Source organism: Anas acuta, chromosome 13 (genome assembly GCF_963932015.1).
Source record: "Anas acuta chromosome 13, bAnaAcu1.1, whole genome shotgun sequence".
Taxonomy (NCBI): Eukaryota; Metazoa; Chordata; class Aves; order Anseriformes; family Anatidae; genus Anas; species Anas acuta.
In genome coordinates this window covers 7,889,755-7,910,026 of record NC_088991.1, presented here as the reverse complement: position 1 = coordinate 7,910,026, position 20,272 = coordinate 7,889,755, and the positions used below count along the sequence as shown (strand labels likewise).

Here is a 20,272-nt window from a genome sequence, read left to right as displayed (position 1 = left end):
ACTGACAGACTCAGTTAATAAACCTAATGCTCACCCTGTAACAATACAGAAAGGAGACTAACCAACATAAAAGAACAATGCTTCAGTGGGACCTGTGGAGCTGTCTTTCATGACATCAACACTGGAAGCTGTGAGTCAGCAGCAGGTACTTTCATTTTGCTCTGAGCCTCTGCAATCTATCAGGGTGCAGTCTGTGAGTGGTTTGCACCTTTCCCTGGAGTCAGCATTATTCTGGGTCAATATTTAAAGCAGACAGAGAAACACGTCTGCAGTCATTAATGCAGCTTTACCTAGGTGGTGGATTGCCTTATGTTGCTATCAAAGTGTGCATATACAAGGGGAGGGGAGGAAGGTGGGAAAAAAAAAAAAAAAAAAGGACAGACACACACATCCCACCTGCAAAGTAATAAAACGAATTCACACACATGCATGCCCATACATACACACATCCCCACACAGAAGTTCTGCCCTTTTTCTTAGGAGTTCTGTTAAAAAAAAAAATCGGTACACCATCACCTGAATTATATAAACTAATGAGCTTTTCTGCAACAAACCAGATTGTGCACAGGAAGGGAAGCTACAAATATTGGGTCTAACAAAAAAGGGTATCTGCATTCATTGACCCCACAGATACTATACACATACACTGAGAGCATTCACCTGCTTAATCAGTACAGAATCGTACCTTTATAGTCTTCTTTCTAGATTAGTGAAACCTCGTAAGTGGGTAACTGATGGGATTTTCACTCAGCTTCATAAAGCCAAAGGGGGTGGATGTACACAGAGCAGGGAACCGAGCTCAGACAGTGCCAAACACGCAGCATTTCACATACCTTCGGGGGTTGTTCTTCGTTTTGAATCTCATTCCAGAACACATCATCTTGTCCAGGGCTGACTGGTATTGTTGCCATATCTGACAGCGAGCTGCTGTGGTACGCATCTTTACTTGCCCGGAAATTGTCACACTTGAAACAAATGAAATACAGAGTGAATTGTACTTCTCTGCCTCTACAATGTGTCCCAGTGCCAACAGATATCAACTGTTCTGTTTGAGAGATCAAATTTTTAGCAAATGTGTAACAAGTATTGTGTTTCGACACAGACTTACCTTGTTCACTGTAAAATTATTGATTTCCACCATCTTAAGCACAAATATTTCAAGCTGAAGGGCACAATATAAAGAAATAGTAAAAACATCTATGCTATATGTATGTCTCCCACCCTTACGTCTGTGGAGAAGCTAGTAGGTCACTGGCAATGCACAGGACCAATGACCCATTTCAGAACTAAGACAGAACAATAAACGGGTGAATCCCACTCCCCTGCCTAAGACGTTCCCTTCCAAGCTAGTCTTTGCAAGCCCACTATCAACCTACAGCCACTGCAGTCAAACTGCCACCTGGAAGTGCTTCTAACTCTCCAACAGACTGCCCTAGACCTCCTTTACAATAGAAATTTACAGGTGCATTAAAAAATAAAATAAAATTTGAGCCTGCTGTAAGCAATTAGAAACTATGCCTACACTATACCTCCTGCACAGTCACAGCAAGGTGCTCCCATTGAGATCACCTGTGTCTAGCTTGGCGTGTAGCATTGACTCACCGGAGAGCTGGTGCAAATCTCATTAGATAGCTATCAGCTATCTTTGAGGGCATCACATTGGGGCATTAGGATAGCAAATGCCCTAATTGGGGTGAGAGAAGAGGGGGAATACAATGCTCATTCCAATGGAATAACATGTTAGCAGTGTACAACTTAATCTAAAATACTCAAGATTTGTTCCTCTAATTCTCTCTGTATTAAAAAAATAAATAAATAAAAAGGAGAGGTCCTTTAAATTCTGTGCATTAATAATCTATCACACTTGAGTCTTCCAAAGGGGAAGAAAGGAACAGAGCTAAAAATGTCAACCAAATGTACTGATCCTTCCTGAAATGAGAAATCCTCTTGGACATGAGATTGAGACAGAATACATGGAAATGCTGTGTGAGCTGGGCCCATCTTGAGGGATTCCTATGCCAGAACCAATTTAATGTTACAGAAATAGAAAACTAGTAGAGAAGTGCCTGAAGCTATACCACTTTGTGCTTTCTCTTCTCATGCAAAGCAAGACCAGGGCTCCCCGGGGACACCGGCAGCCAGCAGGAACACTACGAGATGCCTGCCAGCTGCTGTCCTTCCCCAGTCTGGACTGAGCTTTTGTACATTACCAGTGGGAAGCACCTCTTATCTCAAGCAGACTGCAAAACAGCACCCCGACCACTTCCAGTACTAAGAAAGAGGCTGGTAATTTTTCTCTGAGTCAAAGTTTTAATGTTTGTGTCCCGATCAAATTACTACAGCTCAGCTCAGAGGCAGCTGCAGTTCAGTTTCCCCACAGAATGACTCAGACAAATATTTTATTGATTTATCAGCTAAGCATATTAAAATTTTCACCAGTTCCCTCGAGCTAGAGACATTATGAATGCACAGCAGTATTATTTACCTACTATGTAATTCATTTTTAAATGAAGTAACCTATATTAAAAAGTAACACACGGTAACAGAACTGCACACAGGTTTTCAATAACATAATACAAATATGAACCTCCGTAGATCATTTAAATATCTCTAAGTAGTAATTCTAAAACTATCTAAAGATGCCAAACACACATGCAATTGTCCCACCACCACCTCCAAGTCCAGCTAGGGGAAGTCAACTGCAGAAAACCAGTCCTGACGAATTCACCTGGTTAAATATTCAGGTGCTTTCCCTGCCTTTTGGGGAGAACATGTTGTGTTCGCTCTCTGTAAAGAAAATAGCTTTATCAGCAGTTAGAACATCTCCTAATCCGTGTCCTTTCATTTTGTCAAAATGACTTTTTTTGTCCAACATGATTGTCACTAATAATAGTTTTCAGTTAACCAGAATTATTTTTAACAGCGAAGTGTTCCCCTGAAGTGACTCATCTGGGGGATAGGAATAGGCTTTACAGCAAGTGTATTATTATCAGAATATAGGAAGATTTTCGTCCTTGCCAGTTTTTCAACAAGACACTTAACTTTCTTCCTAAATTTCAGCTTTTGAGTCCTGCAGAGTACCAGAAAACTACTTGTGCTTAAAAGCAGGGGTGAGCTTTGCTGAATCATGATGTGACTGAGGAACTCTCAGCTCCGCACACACCCTCTGCAGATGGTACCCACGTACATTCTTTGGGCAGGGACAGACCAGTACTCCAGTTCCCTGTAAAGCCAGGAAGTGATGCCTGTTTCTGGGATGATTTCTGTAGGACCTACAAAACCTTGCAATTCTACAGCAAACCAAAAACATTTCAGATAACCCCCAAATCGTAGTGTTTGGCCACATTACTCCAGACAGAAGAGCAGATCTAGATAGCAAATCCTACAGGAGAACCACAGAATCAATTAAAAAAAAAAAAAAAAAAAAAAAAAAGGAGTTCATGTCAGATGTGGGCTAAATCCCTCCTTTACTCAGACCCTGGGAGACACTGGGCAGAGAAGTAGACCCAGTGACTTTATTTACAAGTCTCTGAAATCCTGCAGGTAGCCCAGAACAGCTCACCCCACAACACTGCAGCCAGAGAGCCGGACCTGCTGCCGTGCTGCAGCTCACCAAAGGCAAAGCAGGTACAAAGCAGGTGGAAATGACACACTCTGATCTGGGAATATCTCACATTTCCCTCGCCAGACAGACAGGGTACAAGACACTGAGAAATCCTGCTCCCTGCACCTCGGGAGCTGCATTAAGATTTCCAGGGAAATCATTTTGACAGAGAGTCAGGCAATAAAGAGGTGCCACACAGAATAGGATCATTTAAAATAAGAAGTCTTTTTAGTCTGAGCAGAGCAGTGATGACAGATGATCCCTCTCTGACAAAGCTGTCTGGAAGTTCTTCAGCACAGACATCTGTGATGGATTCACCTTGCATTTTAACTCCACCGTTCACTTTTATTTTAAATCAACAAGGCTCCAACGCACTGAACTCTCCGAGTACATTGCTGTGAGTCTTTTAGTCTCCAGGTGACTAACTGGCCCATCGCTCATGTAGCCTTATCACTTTATAAAGTTAATATATGCAACGCTGCCAAACACACGGCTATTAGCATCAACAGCTGCTGCCAACGAGCAAAAGGAAACAACCCTTAAGAAGATTTATAAATTACCTCTTGAAGATCATTGGGTTTCCATGCTAACACAGCAGAGGAGACCACAGATCGACTTCTCCCTGCCCACACGGTCTCCACCTGCCAGAGCACTGACTTGTGCAGGGGTAACAGGGCAGCTGCCAGCAGGGAGTGAAATCACACTAACCACTATATATCAGGTGCTGCTGTTAGCCTTAAGTAACACCATCCCTTTACATAGCATTAAAATGTTATATAGTTTCTAGGAAGGAATGTTAAAGAGGGTGATAACACTGCTTTATTCCTTGCCACTCCCCAAAGCAGTAGAGAAGCACTACCAAGTAGAGAAGCACCAACGAGGTGCAAAGGGATGAAGTGACTTGTCCTAGGTCTGGGTCACAGCCAGGCAAGGATGTAGCCCCTTTCATCCATAGAACAGCACTTTTACATGGCAGGACTCTCTTGGGTAAACCCACTGTGCTCCTGCAGAATCCCAGATGCCCTGCAATACACTATGGGCCTTCCCACTCCTACTACAGGGCCAAAATATTCAGCTCAAGGAAGCTGCCAGCCACTGCCCAAGGCTAAAATACAAACATCCTTCTTGCAGACCCTGCACCAGCTCTCCAGAGAGGCAATGCCACAAGCCAAGCCATCAATTTAGCCCAGTCACAAAACTCATGACTTAAAATGACAAATGGGCCGTGGAAAAAAAAGGATGTGAGAAGATACACCAATATTTTCCCAGGGAAAAGCTATCGGGGCCCTTTTTTTCCCAGCAGATGTCTGTGTTGATTTTTCCATCACCACCAGACAGCAGCAACCTGAAAAAGAAAAGCACAGCAGGCTTGGGCTAAAAGAGGCTATCGGCCAGCTATCACCTGCCTCGCACAGACTCACTCTCAGGCGTATGTGGAAGCAGGATAGGGCAGCACTGGGCCATGCAGCCTGCCCTGTGAACATCCAGGCTCTACAGGAAGGAGGAGGGATGAGAGTTTTTTCTCTTACTTCGAGAAATACAGTGTGAGAAGGCGAAACATCCACGGTGCTGCAAGAAGGGCTGAGTTGGGACACACTGAGCTCAACACAATCAGTATGCAGAGGTGCTATCAAGGGCATGACCTTTCAGGCACATCTGTATCTTTCATGCAGGATGTAAATTCACAAGAAGCTCATGACAAGCAAGATTTCAGTGGCTAGCAATGAGCATAAAAGCTTGGGATAGCACCTCATAGTAAGGACTTGCAATTGCAAGTAGCCTCCAAGAAGTCAGAGGGCCCGCCCTGCTGTTAGGGCTCAGCAGCAAGGCAGCATGAGATGCTCCCAAAGCCACTGAGTTGAAAGTAATAACCCAGGCACCTCTCCTCAGTCTCATCTCCCTGCTTTGGCTCCGGGATCCAACTTGCTGGGAAGTGAGGCCACCAGATGCCATACGCAGCAGTGAGAGTCCTAAATCTGCTCTCCCAGAGCTGGTAGAAATAGCAGGAGTTAAAACACTGTGAAAAGGATTCTGATGCAGAACTTTTTCAGTGTTCTCACTGTATACATAGAGTGACCTGTTCAGGTATGACTTCTAACCTCTAACACTGAATTCTGTACATACTTTGATATACTGCCTAAGATACATGGATCTTACATCTGTAGTTGAAACCAACAGCTTCTTCAGTAAGTTCTGATGCAGCACCTGAAGACTAGAAATGGGAATTCACAAACTTCCCAGGCTCTATCCGCAGGCAACACCTGACTCTGCAGTGGCAACTAGTCCTTGTTCCATCTCTATATACACGTTTAGATTATTTCATAAGATCCCTAACAATCTTGCTTGTGTAGATGGTCTTCAGGGATAAAGATCTTGGCTTTAGACTTGTTTTGTGAAGTGCCACATATATTTATGGCACCATATAAATAATACATCATCCAGGGACTGTAACAGAACAGCCTTTCAGGCTTTTTGTGAAACATCTAACAGTAACATCATAGAATCAACACAGTCAGACATCAAGCGTATAAAAATAACTGTTATCTAAACCTGAGCTGCATTGCCCAAGTCTAATTCCACTTGTAACTTAGCAGCACACAGTGGCACTAAAAATCTGAGGCAGATTGCTGCAGGCCTCAGTCATTTATGCCAGGAGCAAAGGGAAACATGTCTCTGATGTGCTTAGGCACTACCTGTGCTTTCTCCTCCCTGTTTAGGCAGCAATATCATACCTGCACTACGACAGCTCTCTGCAGGGCAGGGGTGCAGGGGCTGGAGCTGCTGCCGGAGCCCACCCTTGCCTGCGGTGTGATGTCGTGCCCCAGCACCACTGGCCACTGGAGGGAGGGCTGGGTGCCGTCACTTCTCTTTCTTCGGTCCTCAGCCTGCAAAGGAGAAGAGAAAAGGCATGACGTGCCAGAGCTGCAGTCAGCTTTATTCTAGGCCATTCCGTTTGCTACAGGCTAGGATTTTAGCTGGGGAGGAATCATCTCTCTGTATTTACTTACCTTTGACAGCACGCAACCTGTTTTGTTGTGCATTTATTACCCCCTTTTACAATGTTGACATTCCTGCAAGTGGCTCTCTATGTTAAAACACTTTTAATGCTCTATTGTTTGGTATTTTAACTGCCCTATGGAAAAGACTGCGGAACATGATCTAGGAGGAACAAAGGTCCTTCTATTTCCTGAGGGCACTGCTCATTATAACATGTCTGTCTTATGGTTTTGACCCCATGGCTCTTTGCATTTTTATTCAACGTGACTGATTTCCATTCTGAATTATAAATCTTTATCGTATCCTCTGATTTAGCAGCCTAGGAACAGTTCTACACCACAAGCAAGAATAACACCATCTCACACCCAGCTGTCTCTGTCTGGATGCACGTTTCTAATGGTCTCACTCTATCTGGGTGTTTGTGCCTAGGTCAGGATGCTAAGTGTACTCTGAACACAGCCTAGGAACCTGCTGAGGAGATGGAAAATGATTCTCATGGATCTTGATGGGAGGTGGGGGGAAGCAAGCAAAAAAGGTGAACTCCACTGTAACACTGCTTTTGAGGCCAGATTTTCATTACTTGCAACTGCTAAGAATGAAAGGCGAATTTTACCATGAGCAAGAAAGAAAATGAAAAATTAGAGTGGTTTCACTAAGCTAGAGATAATAATTCAACTACTGCCTTTGTTCTCAAACAGCATTTGCATGCAATGCATTGCAACACAGATACAAACTTAAGCAGCCAACACTTTGGGCTCCCAGAACTGTCTGCAGGCGCAGGCAGTGAACTGGTGCAGCACCAAGCCCGAGCTCAGAGTCCTTTCCTCACAGCTCATCAGCTGCTGGGATCGGACACAGCACAGGGGTGAGCTCACATCTGCACCCATCGGGGAAAACCTGCTCTGACCTGCCTGCCATAGGAAGAGCTCAAAGACAAAGAGGACGAATTCCCCAAAAAGGGCTTTGTGGTGCCAAACATTAAACTTGAGGTTTTGTAGGGCTAGAGGGTATTTTTTTTTTAATTACTTTTATTGTTTTAAATATCTCAACTGAACAATAATTCCAAAGAGATTTCCTATATCAATAACTTGTCCTTCAAATGCCACTGAACCCTACAAATTATGGAAAAAAAGAACTTACTCTAGAGTAGGCTATATCTATTCCTGTGCAGATCTCTCCCAGTGCAGAAACTGGCATCTTTTCAGCTAATGAACTGGGGAAGATCACTATTAGCAAGAAGGAATTCATTGAATTATTTCTGTTAAAAATAGTCGAAACTTTAAAGCATTTTTGAATTGTCACAAGCCTTTATGAGTGCTGACATAATTATAAAGTCTCAAATTCTAACCAAAAAAATGCAATCCTGTTCCACTAAAATCCTAACTAGTGCAAAGTGTCTTCCAAGAAGTTCTGAGATTAAGTAAGTGATATTGTAAAAGAATTTGCCCTCAAAACCAGACTACATTATAGCAGCCATGATGACAAACAACAGCATCGTGCTGTGAACCCAAAAGGCAGGCAAATCTGTGGATATGATTTCCCTTTTGTTTTCACACTGTTTGCTTCTTTATGTGCCTAACTTACCTGCAACTAGTAGCATTTTATTTCACGACTAAATTAAAAGTTAATGGTGACTGCCTACACTGGACTCCATAATATTTTTCATTCTGCTACTAAAGATTCGTTTACAAAATTCATGCCCAAACTAAATAGTATTTGAGCTGATATTTTGCAGTTTTTTTCCACTTCTAGCTACAGTGAAGTAGAAAAGAAATTTAAATGAAATAAAACAGAGTTGCATATTCTCTCCACACACCCAAAGCCTAGCAAAGGCAAAGCATTTCTATGACTTTGGTGATGTGTATTTAGCAAAAGCAGCTTACTTCTCTGTCCACACCCAACTTACTCCCCAGCCAGAATAAGACCCAGCCCTCTACCACCACCTAAATACCGATTTCCAAGAGTTCATTCAAATCTCAGTAATGCTTTGTTTAACCAGTCAATGCAATAAAGCTTTTGGATCTAGGGCATTTTTTGGCAGTTAAGTTTTACTTCAAACACAATCAGACATTCTCTTGTTTTCACAAACTGCTGCTCTAACAAGGGCCTTAGTATCTGTTCTTTTCTTCATTTCTTATTGCAGCTTAGCTGTTTGCAGACTCTGTCCAGTTATTGATATTTATCATTTCAACAATCCTAGCAGAAGAGTTTCATTTAACTGCTTATCAATATAGAAAACTTCACTTAAGGGAGCCAGCTGCAGCACGTGCACACACATAGAGGTGACATCAGAGTGGGCACTTGCTTAAAGACTGCGGCAACATGTAACTAAGCAGCGCTCTGCATTCCTCCTACACACGCATGCACAAGCTCTCCTTGTGCTTAGTTTGGGTATTTAGGGAGGAACCTGCCTTGTCAGGAATACACAAACTACCACATCTAATATTCTACTTGCACACAGCTGCCCCTGAGGAGGCACCTGCAAACTGCTGAGATTTCTGACACTGACCCAGCCAAATAACGTGACAATCGCACCAGCTGTAGAACTGGGCTCACACACTGAGGGTATGTCAAAAAGAAAAATGAGCGTGGTAGGAATAGTGAGATAACATAGGTAAAATGGACTTGTAGCTTTTACCCTTATGATACCAGTAAACAGAAAGAGTTGGATGGCAGAAATAATTTCAGAGTTAACAAAAGAGTGAAATGGAGTGAAGGGTGAAACTCTTAATCCAGGACTTTACACGGCTACCCCTTATCCATCAAATCCAATCTACCTGAAATCCCGGGAGACAAAGAACAAGAAAAGGCATCACTACCTGACATCAGGGGCACAGAGACCCACGCTTGAAATGCACGACAGTGTTCTGTGTCTGAGTCAATTCTGTGAACCCTAACATCAGGTGAAGGCATCTGTAAAAACCTCAGACGATGTTACCTTAATTCATTCTTCTTTGGGAGACAAGGGAATGACAGCTAGTTGACCAGAGGGATTATGATTCCCGGTTCACCACAGTCGCACCTTTCTTTGAACCTGACTACAAGTGACAGAGACTAACCCCTCCTTTTCCTTATCCTCTACATTAATGGATATCAAAGGCTTCTTTATAGCAAAGTGTGTAGAAAGACACAGGTCAAGCTGCAGATTTAGGTTTAAAGATCATCCCGTTCTTTACTTCAGGACCACCACAGCGTCATAAACTTCAACTGCACCAAAATGCCACATTGGCTGAGTTGGTACCTCTTTGCCTGCGTTGCTTGGTGGAGGATGTGCTGCTGAATTTGAACTCTTGGAAGGCTCCTTCTTTTTCTGCTTATGGTCATGCTGGAGTGACAACAGCTGCGTCTGATCTTTGGGCAGGGTTCGATGCACCCTCTTGTTGTGCTGCACGTCTTCCACTTTTTTCTGAAAGCAAAGAGTGGTGAACCTCAGAGAGAACAACGCCTTAGAGGACAATCAAGTTGACTGCTGGAAATCCTGGCTTTTAAAAAGAATCAAGTGAGTGCAATTGCTGCAGGGCTGACAGCAGAGACGCAAACCTGAGAAACAGAAAGCATAAAATGATCCCAAACACTCTATGTTTAGCTTTTGGAAGAACACAACAGAAAATCACATTTTTTTCCTTTTACTTTTCCAAAAACAGAGGCCTTTGATCAAACACTCCATGCTTGATTATGAATCAGGTCACTAGCTGCAACATTAGGAAAACATAGTGGCCAAGGCGCCAGACTCGACAATGTGACTTCAGCGTTAAAAATAACCTCCACTTCATTTTTATTTGTGAAAAAGAGATTGTCCTTTGCACAATCTGAAGAGAGACTGGAGACTCCAGAGATTTAAGCTTAAGTTGAGCTCATGCTGCAAGCTTTCAGGGTAAAGATATCTTAAATCAGATTAAAGTGACTGAAGACAACTTCAGCGAGGAGAAGCAGCAGGGACAGAAGTGCCACGCTCAAGGGGGAGGAAGTGTCATTGCTGTAGATAAGGAAGGTGACTCAGTAACATGCCAGTTAACTCCAAAGAAGGTTGCAAGTGAGAACAAGAGGCAGTAAATACATTTAAAAAGTCCCTCTCTGGTCTGTGACTCAGAGGATGGCAACACCCTCAAGGGAACTGAGAAAGACACCAGCTACAGGAACAGGGAGCTGGGAATTGCTGCCAGTAAACCCCCCTTTCATACCTGCTTCTTTTCTGATTTCCTCTGCCCGTCTACTATGAATCGTTCATCATCTTCCACAGCTCTTTTGTCTTCCTTACATCTCTCCTCTTTTCTCTGAACATCCTTAGCCTCTGGCCACCTCTGCTCACACTCCTGCTGCCTTCGGAGCTCTTGCTCTCGCCTCTGATGCTGGAAGAGAGCCAGGGAATAACATTGGTTATTTTGTTTTCCTTTTGTACCTGCCAATTATTTATGCCAGTATTTATTAATCACAAGGTCTGTTTCCTGATGTGCGTTCAGTAATAGGGGATACCTGATACACAGCCCAGCAGGAGCAGACAGCCACAAATTGCCACCACAATGACTATCAAACTTGAAGTGAAACCTTTGCCCTTTTGGCAGCCAAGGACAGATTTGCCACTCATTTAAAGCAGGCATGTGAGCTCTCTGTGGTGGCTGGCAGCTAATCTAATGACAAATGTCTTCCTGTCATTTTGAGGAGCAAAGTTTTTTTCCAGAGTCCCCAAGTTTTGCTGGAACTGCTTTGCCAGTTTGGGAGTGTTTGCACAATGCCTGAATTTCATCAGATGCTCCTGAGAAGAGACACGTTGGTGATTTAGCAATCCTGCAACATCACAGTGCATAAGACAGCTGAAAAGGCAGCTATCTTGTAACATCTTAAAAAGAAGCAAGGCCAGTACCCTGGATCTGGAAGACAGCCTCAGAACTGGGCAATGCACACGAGAAAGAAACCAGGACCTCTCAGCCCATCTGCCTGGGCTTCCACAACCAAACAAACTCAAGCAAACGCCCTGAGCCCAAAGCTCAGGGCAGGTTGTTAGCAGGAAAAGGACAGAGCCCTTTTAAAATCATTTAATATCATTGTGTTCAGAAGTGACAGTTCTGCCAGGGTTAAAGACTACAAGAGAGGTTGTGCTGACAATTTAACACAGCCTTCTTGCCTTTCAAAAACTATTCTCTACAGGCACGTTTTTTATTTGTGATGGGATGTGGAACAGCAATACAAGCCAGGCCTTACATCCTCCAGCCTCCTCCTCTGCTCTTTCTGCTGCTCAATGCGCTTCTGCCGCTCTGTCAGCAGCTGCTTCTTGTATTTCTCCTGGTCCTTCAACTGCTGCTGCTGGCGATGAGGGTCAGAACGGTTTTTGTTTTCCTGTTGCAGCCTCAGAAACTCACGACGGAGAGTTGACTCCCCTGGGAGATTAACTATGGAGCTGAAACAAAAGGCAAGTTGCTCTATGACTAAACATAACATTAAAGTGGAGAGAATACAAGGTGCACTGGGAATTGCTCGTTGTCCTGTGTTAGCAAATGAAAATGTTTCAATAAATCTCTGCCATCTTGGCTACGCATCTGCATTTACTGGGCTACAAAGCAGCCTGAAGCTGATTATTGGCTGCTTCATTTGAGATTTTCCTCCCTATTGCTGGGGAACAAAGCAGCAGCTTATTACAGACACCTTACACTCAGAATTTGTATTCAATAGCTAGAGAACAGTTAAAGCTACCAGAGGGGATATAGGAGATAAGGGATTTAGAGGAAGTTAAGAAAGTCAATCTGTCTGAGGAGAGCTGTCTTCAATGAGAACAGCTTGGCCAATCAAATTTTATATTCATGCCATAAAATTAACCTTGGTTCTCCTTCATCTTCATTCAGCTCATCATCTTCCTCCTCACTTCCACTGTAATCATAGTCTGTTTCTTCTATTAAAAAAAAAAAGAGAGAGAACAATAAATGCCAATGGAGGATGACATTATTTAAGATGTTATCTCAAACTTTCCTTCTGAGCACTCAATCTGAACTACATGCAGCTCAGCAGGAATTTAAAAGCCTCAGGTTGCATGTTCTAGGAGGCTGAGGGGATGCAGCAGAAGAAATCCAGGTATGTAACTCAAAACCTAGCTCAGACCACAGGTCACTGGGCAGTCCCTTTACACGCTTCTACTTTTTCCCTTGACGGGCTACGCTGGTTTTGCAAAACTGACCTGTTTCCACAACCTGTAAAATGCTACACTAAGCCCACAGAGATATCCAACCCCATAACATTAGCAGTGGGGTTAGTTCAGAAATAAATCCAGATAGGGCATAAAAAGACTTATACAGTCTTTCTCTGCTACTGTATGCTTTTTGCATGGCTAAATTGAGGCCTTCAGTAAATCTGTGTTTCCTTTTGTACTAAAATTAATAATTAAAGAACCAGGGATAATCACACATTGCTGGTTTTAACACAGCCATTCAGGAGAAGGTGGCCCATATTTTTAAAGGTCTCTTCAAGAATATCACAGGCAGCTTTTAAGGGAGGGTTTCAAATTAGCATGCCATACAGCCAACAATACAGAGCAGGACCAAAGCAGGACCTAATTTTTTTTGACATCACTAACTTGAAGTGTATAGTCTGGCAGTTTCACACTGTTCTCCTTTTCAGGGGAGCTCTGATAAAAAAAAATAGCACCTTCCATGTCTAAATAAAACTATCTGTCAACATGTGATTGTTATCACCACATCTTTACCCCCCTCAAGTGCATTTTTTGTGAAAACCTTTAACTGTCTGTCTTTACATTCAACTGAGCTTTGAGATCCACAGCCGAAAGAGATGGTAGAATTTATGTCGACTATTGGAGTCAGTAAATTTACACTGCAACAGCAATTCCATTTTAGGCACAAATATTCTTGTCAAATCGATACTTAGAGTTTGGCAAGTCATTTTCCAACTTAACAGAGCTTTCTGAGTTTGCCTTCATAGCCACTGATCTTCACAGTACCCCTGCCATTATAAAATATACAAGAGAAGGAGGGGAGAGCGGACAGGGAAGATCATGGGGTGGCCAGCTACAGCTCTCTACATGGCAGGTCAACATGCCACTTCAACACTATTTCCAGGTTTTGCTCTGAATAACAGGGCTAGCATTTGGAACCACCTCAGATTCTCTCTCTTTCTTCACGCATCCTGTGCAGTAGACAATTATATCCATGTGTGACTGGATCTTAGAGGCCTTCTCAAGGACTCTTGTGCACTCCAGTGCAAAATGCTCTTTAGAGAGCACTACTGACCCCAAAGTAGTCACGAGATATAATTATATGGAGATGCAACCAGTAAATTAAATACATCAGGAACCGTCAGATGAACTGAGAAACTAGGTAAGGCTCATGGCGTATGGATTAGATACTCCAGAAAGCAGAGGCCTAGATGTTACTTGGACTCCTTGGTCACAGCAGCATTTGGGTTGCGTGCCGTGAATCGGTGTCAGTCAGTATCCAAAGACCTCAGCTCTTAAATCACCATTAAGGACCTGGGCTTTGGCAAAGAGATTTCCCAAATGGCCCAACTGCTATCACCAACTAAGCTTTCTCACAGCTTTTGTGGTACCGGTACTTCAGGTGGATCTGCCTCGTACTCGGCTGCCAAAAATCAGAAGAGGACCCTACTAGCTGCAACTCCTTTTATTTTGTTTTTGCCATGTTACCTCTTTCTCCTTTTTTCTTCCTGGTCCTATCCAGGTGGTCTTTCAGCATGATGCGCACTTGCCGTTCATTCTGCATGTCTCGGATAAAGGAGTGCTTAAGCAAGGTTTCGGTGGGTGGACGATGCAAGTAATTTTTTACAAGGCAGCTTTCAACGAAGTTAAGGAATTTTTTTGACCTGAAAAACACAGAATAGCAGGGTTAAATAATAAGCTTTTTCAGTATGTGCCAAACACTACCACAGAGTGATGGAAAGCACTAAATTTGCAAGGCTTCCTTTTGCACTGGGACTATGTGAAACAAGAACTGGAGTTCTGCCACCAGCCCAGCACTGAGGATGAGTGAGGAGGGAACTCCATCCCGGACTGCCCTCTCAGTGGAGTTATCCTGAATTTACATCAGTATCAACAAAACCACTATCTGGCCAACACAGCTTAAAAAAACCAAGCACTTATCCTTTTGGTATGGAGAGGATTTTCTTTATAAACTTCATTTATATTACAAATTCTCTCTAAGCCACAAGGACTGCCACAACGTTCATGCAATCTTCTGACAAACCAACCCAAACAGCCTACCTAAACTGAAATTGCAGCCACCCATGCCCCAATCTTTAGTGACTGGGATGACTGCTGCTGCTTAGCCAGAGTTCAAAAGGAAGATGCTGCTTCCCAGAAGTAAACTACATCTGCACCTGTGGCTTTCCCCAGCACTATAAACAGTGGAAGAAAGACCACAGATGTGGAGGAAAGACCTCACAAATCATTGCAGGATCTGACAAGATCATAGTCTCTGGACAAGAGAGCTCAAAATCCTCCTAAGCCTAATGCTGCAAAAATACAGTTTGCACATATCTCCTTACCATTTTCTGGATTTCAGCTTTGGGGGCGGGTTCCGTGGGATGAGGAAGAGCGCTCTCATGGGGTGCATGTCACACAGGGCTGCAAAGGAGATCACAGTTAAGGGCACACGTCCCCCCATCCCAATCACAGCCGACCACCACCACCCAGGCAGACCCCCACTTGCTTCTCCCAGTTCTTCCAGCACAGCACCCACCACAGCACCTCACCATCAGTGAAATTCAGGCTACAGACAAATGAAGTCTCAGAGTACAAAGAAAGCTTTCACAACAATACATTGTTATCGCCAGCTAAATGAGGTTTAGCTGAAAGAAACCTCAACAATGGCAACAATGATTGCAGCTTTCTTCCTTTTTTTTTTTTTTTAATATATATATATAAGGCTTCAGAAGGACATTAAAAAACCTCCCATCTCTAATATACCAAATGGGTGTTTTTGCATAAACAGAAATTAAATGTTTTTTTTGTTTTGTTTTGTTTTTTTTATGGTTCAGATAAATGATAAGCTAAGATATATCGCTCATGACATAAGACAAAAAAGTAGCATGAAGAAAACCTGATGCGAACCAGACAGCCCATAAACTGTGTCACTTGAGCAGAGAGTGATGGCTGAGCACATATTTCATCTATTCTGTGTTTTGGGAGCATGAGCACCGTTATTAGACAATCTGTAAGAAATCCTCCCCATGCATTCAGATGCTGGTTTCTCTCCAGCCCAACGTACTTCTGTTTAGTGTTACTGTTGTGGAAAGCTAAAACTACAAAGAACTTGGAAAAAAAGTAAATACCATCATCTCTCCTATACCCCAGACATTTTGTCTGGAATTATGAACATGCCCCCATCCGTCACGGAGAAATATCGAGGGTCAGAGGTTTTCCTTCACACAACAGAGCTGCTCAGTGACTACTGATAGGATCTATACGGAGGCTGCTTTCTCATGATATGCAGGTGTTCAGCAGTGATTCTCTTAAAATGAATAGATTTACAGTATTACAGAGCTAGTAAAAGTGAGAAGGCTGTGGCCTGGCAAAGCCTTTACTGCCTTCTATTTCTTTCTTTGCCTGTAGCTGCCCACCATCGTTTCTCACATCTGGGTTGTCTTTTTGTCTTTTTCCTTTGTATTTTCAATAGCTTGTGGTACAGTGGGGATGTCAGGCAGAAGCCTGGTTTCTAGCTATGGGTCCCAGAGTCTGTTGCAGCACAAGTAAAAAAAAAAAAAAAAAAAAAAAAAAAGCACAATGCAACAGAACATAATCCATTACAATGCCCTGCCAAAACTAGTGAAAACATAAAATACAAGTGGAATGAGGAATTAGCATGTGAAGCTGTAAAGGCTCTCTCCAAGGAGACTCCCTGCGGACTCACGTCTCGGGACTAAGCTTTAGCTAGGCGGGAGCACTGTGCCTGAAAGTGCTCCCGAGCTCCAGCTGGCTCCTGAGTGCTGCTAAAAACCAAGTCTGACAGGAAAACAGCCAAGACTGTTTTTAAAACACAGCCTACGTGCTCTCAAGCTCAGGCCAGAGTATAATCTAGTTCATCTCCTGTGCTCTCCGCAGTCACCAGAAACACCCTCACATTACAGCTGCTCCATGGGTGCAGGGGTGAAACAAGGGGTCCTCTGTGGAAACAGAAGATGGACGAGGTCCTTGCGTCCACCCTGCAGCTGCCAATTCCTGCCTGATGGCTATGAGACACTGACCAGTGGAGTGAGGGGGATAGTCAGGGTCAGTGAGGGTCTCCCTGCGCACTCCTGCTGCATGGGGTCATGGACTGAAGCCACGGTATGAGCTAATACAGAATTCACCCCAAAACCCGGGAGAAATCAGGTCAGGCCCTGAGTAAAAAACCTTTAAGCCTAGCTTCATCCACTGCCATTTTTTTTCTCCAATAGTGACCTAAAACCAAAACCACTCATCAAATATTTCTGCTAACATGTCCATCGCTTCTGCTTAGTTGTATCCACAGGCAGTGATCAAAGTAATGCTAATAAAAGCTCCATGAAAAATGTTGTTTCCCTAGCATGTGAAGGCAACGAATGAAACCAGGGACTTAGGGAAGCCAAATGAGAAAAAAATCACAGATTATTTGTAAAAATCCACCCAAAACCATGAGTTATCTTAACACAAAACATACTCACAAAGCACAGAGCCCCCTTTCCCCATACCAAATCACTTACGAGGAGCTCCTTCAGCCATTTCAATTGCAGTGATTCCCAGAGACCAGAGGTCACTCTGCAGGGAAAAAAAAACACACATTGCACATTGCAACTTGAAGCACTCAACCTTTTTTTTTTTTTTTTTTTTTTTTCCTTTTGTTATGTTTTTTACAGTTCCCCTAGAATTCTCTCAGACCAGGTCAATGTTAACGCAACTGTGACACACCTTCTGCTCCCTCCCGCTCCCTCCTGAGCTTTTAGGAAACGTGCTAATAGCCAGAAGCTTCCTATTTCCCGTGCAGCTCTGAGTAGCTGATTCATCATTTAAGCAGCCAGCCCCAAAATGTAAACCTTTTGCATTCAAAAAAAAAATAAACTAAAGAGCCAGAATACACCAGGCACCATTTAAATATGTATTTTAAGTCTCTAAGCTGTTGTCACGAGGCAGTGAGACACAACAGCGCCAAAAAATTCTTGGTCTTAGTGCTTGTATCAATAGTCATTGCTGAGTTTCTACACTGATAGAACAAAAATTATAGCCAGGCCCTGGGGTCTGACTTTTTCTGTCTACAAAGTCTCCAGTCACATGCTTTTGGGCACACAAAAGGAGGTTTAGTCACAGTCAGATTTATGCTGTAGTGTATGTTCAGCTCAGTTAACTTAGACTGTTTTCTTTGTCAGCTTATCTGGATGCTAAAGGCCAAGTTTTGAGCATGGAAGGTAAACTGGGAACACAACCAGAGCCTCTAAAAACTTCTCAGGCTTCCACCTGATTGATCACATACGTTATTTACTATTTTTTTTTGTCTAAATGTAGTCAGATGAGAGGCATGTGATGAAATAAACTTGCAGGGGGTTCTCTCAAGTTATCTTTTAACAGGGAGCAAAGATGACAAACCTTCAAAGATCAGACACAATATGCTGTTATGTGAAGAGCAGCTCAGACCCAGCCTGGCACCCTAACTAAATTTGCCTTTACCAACAGAGCCTTCTCAGTCCAGCTGCTCTGAGCTGCTTTATGCAAACCAGCTTGTGTTATAATTTGTAGAAGCTTCTGAGAACAAAACCAGTGTGACCCTGATTTGTTATTAAATAAATGACTGAAAATTAGAAAAATCTTCTAGAGGCAGTATTGCAGGCTCTGGGGAGAATGGGAGAAACGACCAGGCTAAAAAAAAGAGATTTGGTTTCGTGTTTCAAGGTGTCAGAAGCAGCCAGGTGAAAGGGAAAATACCAGTGTCTGTAAAGGCCTATGTGTTTATAGATGTATTTATGCATATATGTTTTCACTCATTTGTTATCATTTCTGTCAAATTTTCAACAGAGCTGGACCAACAAGAAGTTACAGACGCCACAGGATGGGTTCCTTTTACTTTCCCCATCAGGTCAGCCATAAATCTCTGTAGAAAAGACCGGCCTTATGCCACCTTCTGAGTCATAGCACCGTCTGTGTAATGCTTCCAAACCCCTCCACTGACCAGTTTTGAATAACCATCTGCAGAATCTATTCCAAGATAGACACAAAGGCAAGCAGATGAACCTTGTTTGTTATTGAAGGCAAGAGAACCTCAAGAAGTAGGGTGCGTGTTCCTAACGCTTACATGTTCTGAAAAGAAAATCAATGAAGACAAGAGATTCATTTATTGAGGTTTCACGATGAGATTCACATGGTATGAAAACTAAAATCCAAGAACATTCTTTGGTCATGACTGCCACTCACACAATGCGATTTCACACTGCCAGTGCAGCACAGAAGAAGATCTCAACAAGGAAGAATCATAGCCTCTGAACCAGAAGAAAATGGAGGTAATAACAGGCTCTTCTAATAGAATTTCTGAAGCCACTGTTAAAATGAGAGGTGCAAAGTGGCAACCAGGAGAACAGCTGGAGCAAGACAGTGACCAGAGGCAAGGGTTGCTGAGAAAGTCTTTTCTGGAAAATATCCTGCAGGGCAAGTGTAGACAGGCAAACAACAACACTGCTGGAAACAGGCCAGAGGACAAAGCATAAGATTCGTAAGTCTCTTCAGAACAGCATTGGTACATTATAATAGCTGGAAGGAGAACCAGAAAAAGTGTTTGATAGCTGTTGCTGGTATCCAAAATGCACAGCACGCAGCTCATCTCAAAAAATAAAACAAATTCTTGTGTCTTTGGCATCAATGAAGAACATATCAGTAGATGCTTGTACAGGAGCAAAAATGATGGCAGGGACCATGTAAACCAGTGCATATAACAAGAACAGGTAAGGCCCATGTATTCACTCAGCCTTTTCTGCTTGAGATTGGTTGTGAAGAATCAGCTAGGATGAGTGCTGCCAGTGGGTGAGGAGAGGTGACAATTCCCACTTGCTCAGTGCTGGCAAGGCTGTGTCTGGAGGGCTGTGACCAAGTCTGCACTCTCCAGTATGAGGCACAGTGGGGTAGGTGCAGCAGTGGGCCCCGGAGATTATTAAGGGCTTGGAGCTGGGAGGCTCCAGGCTGAGAGGTAAAGAGAAGAGCAATACCTTGCCATGTTACCATTACAACCAATGCATTGTTTCTCAAGCCTTTCTTTCAAATTTACCTCTTCCTTCCTTTCCCATCCTGACCTGCAACCTCCATATATCAGTATTTCACTGAACAGAATAGTTCATGAATGTGTATCTCTCATATGAACCATTCACAAAAAAATACTCATAGTGAAATTCCACTCTTAAAAAATTAGCTACCACCCACATACTGCAAATACTTCTACTTGTACAGTTTTAATATTATTGTGGTTTAAAAGAAGGGATGTTTGAAATTTTCATATGCAGAACTTGAGTGTTTTGCTACCTTAGGCAGAGTTATATCACTTACTCTGTAATCATATGTAGAGTCTGGGTTCTCCTCACAAGCAATGACCTCGGGTGCCATCCAATATGGTGTTCCAATAAACGTGTTTCTTCTCCCAATAGTTCTATCCAGTTGGGCGCTTACACCAAAATCCACTAAAAAGCCAAGTGGGGTAAAGAAATTAATGAATGGTTGCATCC

At 43.0% G+C, this 20,272-nt stretch overlaps 1 protein-coding gene across 4 annotated transcripts in view; it reads right to left on the bottom strand.

The window, feature by feature from the left end:
• NRK (Nik related kinase) overlaps positions 1–20,272 on the bottom strand; it is a 98,404-nt gene that overhangs the window by 32,995 nt on the left and 45,137 nt on the right. For all 4 annotated transcript variants that reach the window (XM_068697277.1, XM_068697279.1, XM_068697280.1 and 1 more), the window contains 10 exons: positions 20,097–20,227; positions 17,279–17,333; positions 15,104–15,182; positions 14,247–14,422; positions 12,413–12,485; positions 11,801–11,996; positions 10,783–10,950; positions 9,843–10,007; positions 6,337–6,489; positions 834–965 (listed from right to left, as the gene is read on the bottom strand). In XM_068697277.1, coding sequence (XP_068553378.1) covers positions 834–965; positions 6,337–6,489; positions 9,843–10,007; positions 10,783–10,950; positions 11,801–11,996; positions 12,413–12,485; positions 14,247–14,422; positions 15,104–15,182; positions 17,279–17,333; positions 20,097–20,227 — 1,328 coding nt within the window. The remainder of the gene's footprint in view (positions 1–833; positions 966–6,336; positions 6,490–9,842; positions 10,008–10,782; positions 10,951–11,800; positions 11,997–12,412; positions 12,486–14,246; positions 14,423–15,103; positions 15,183–17,278; positions 17,334–20,096; positions 20,228–20,272) is intronic.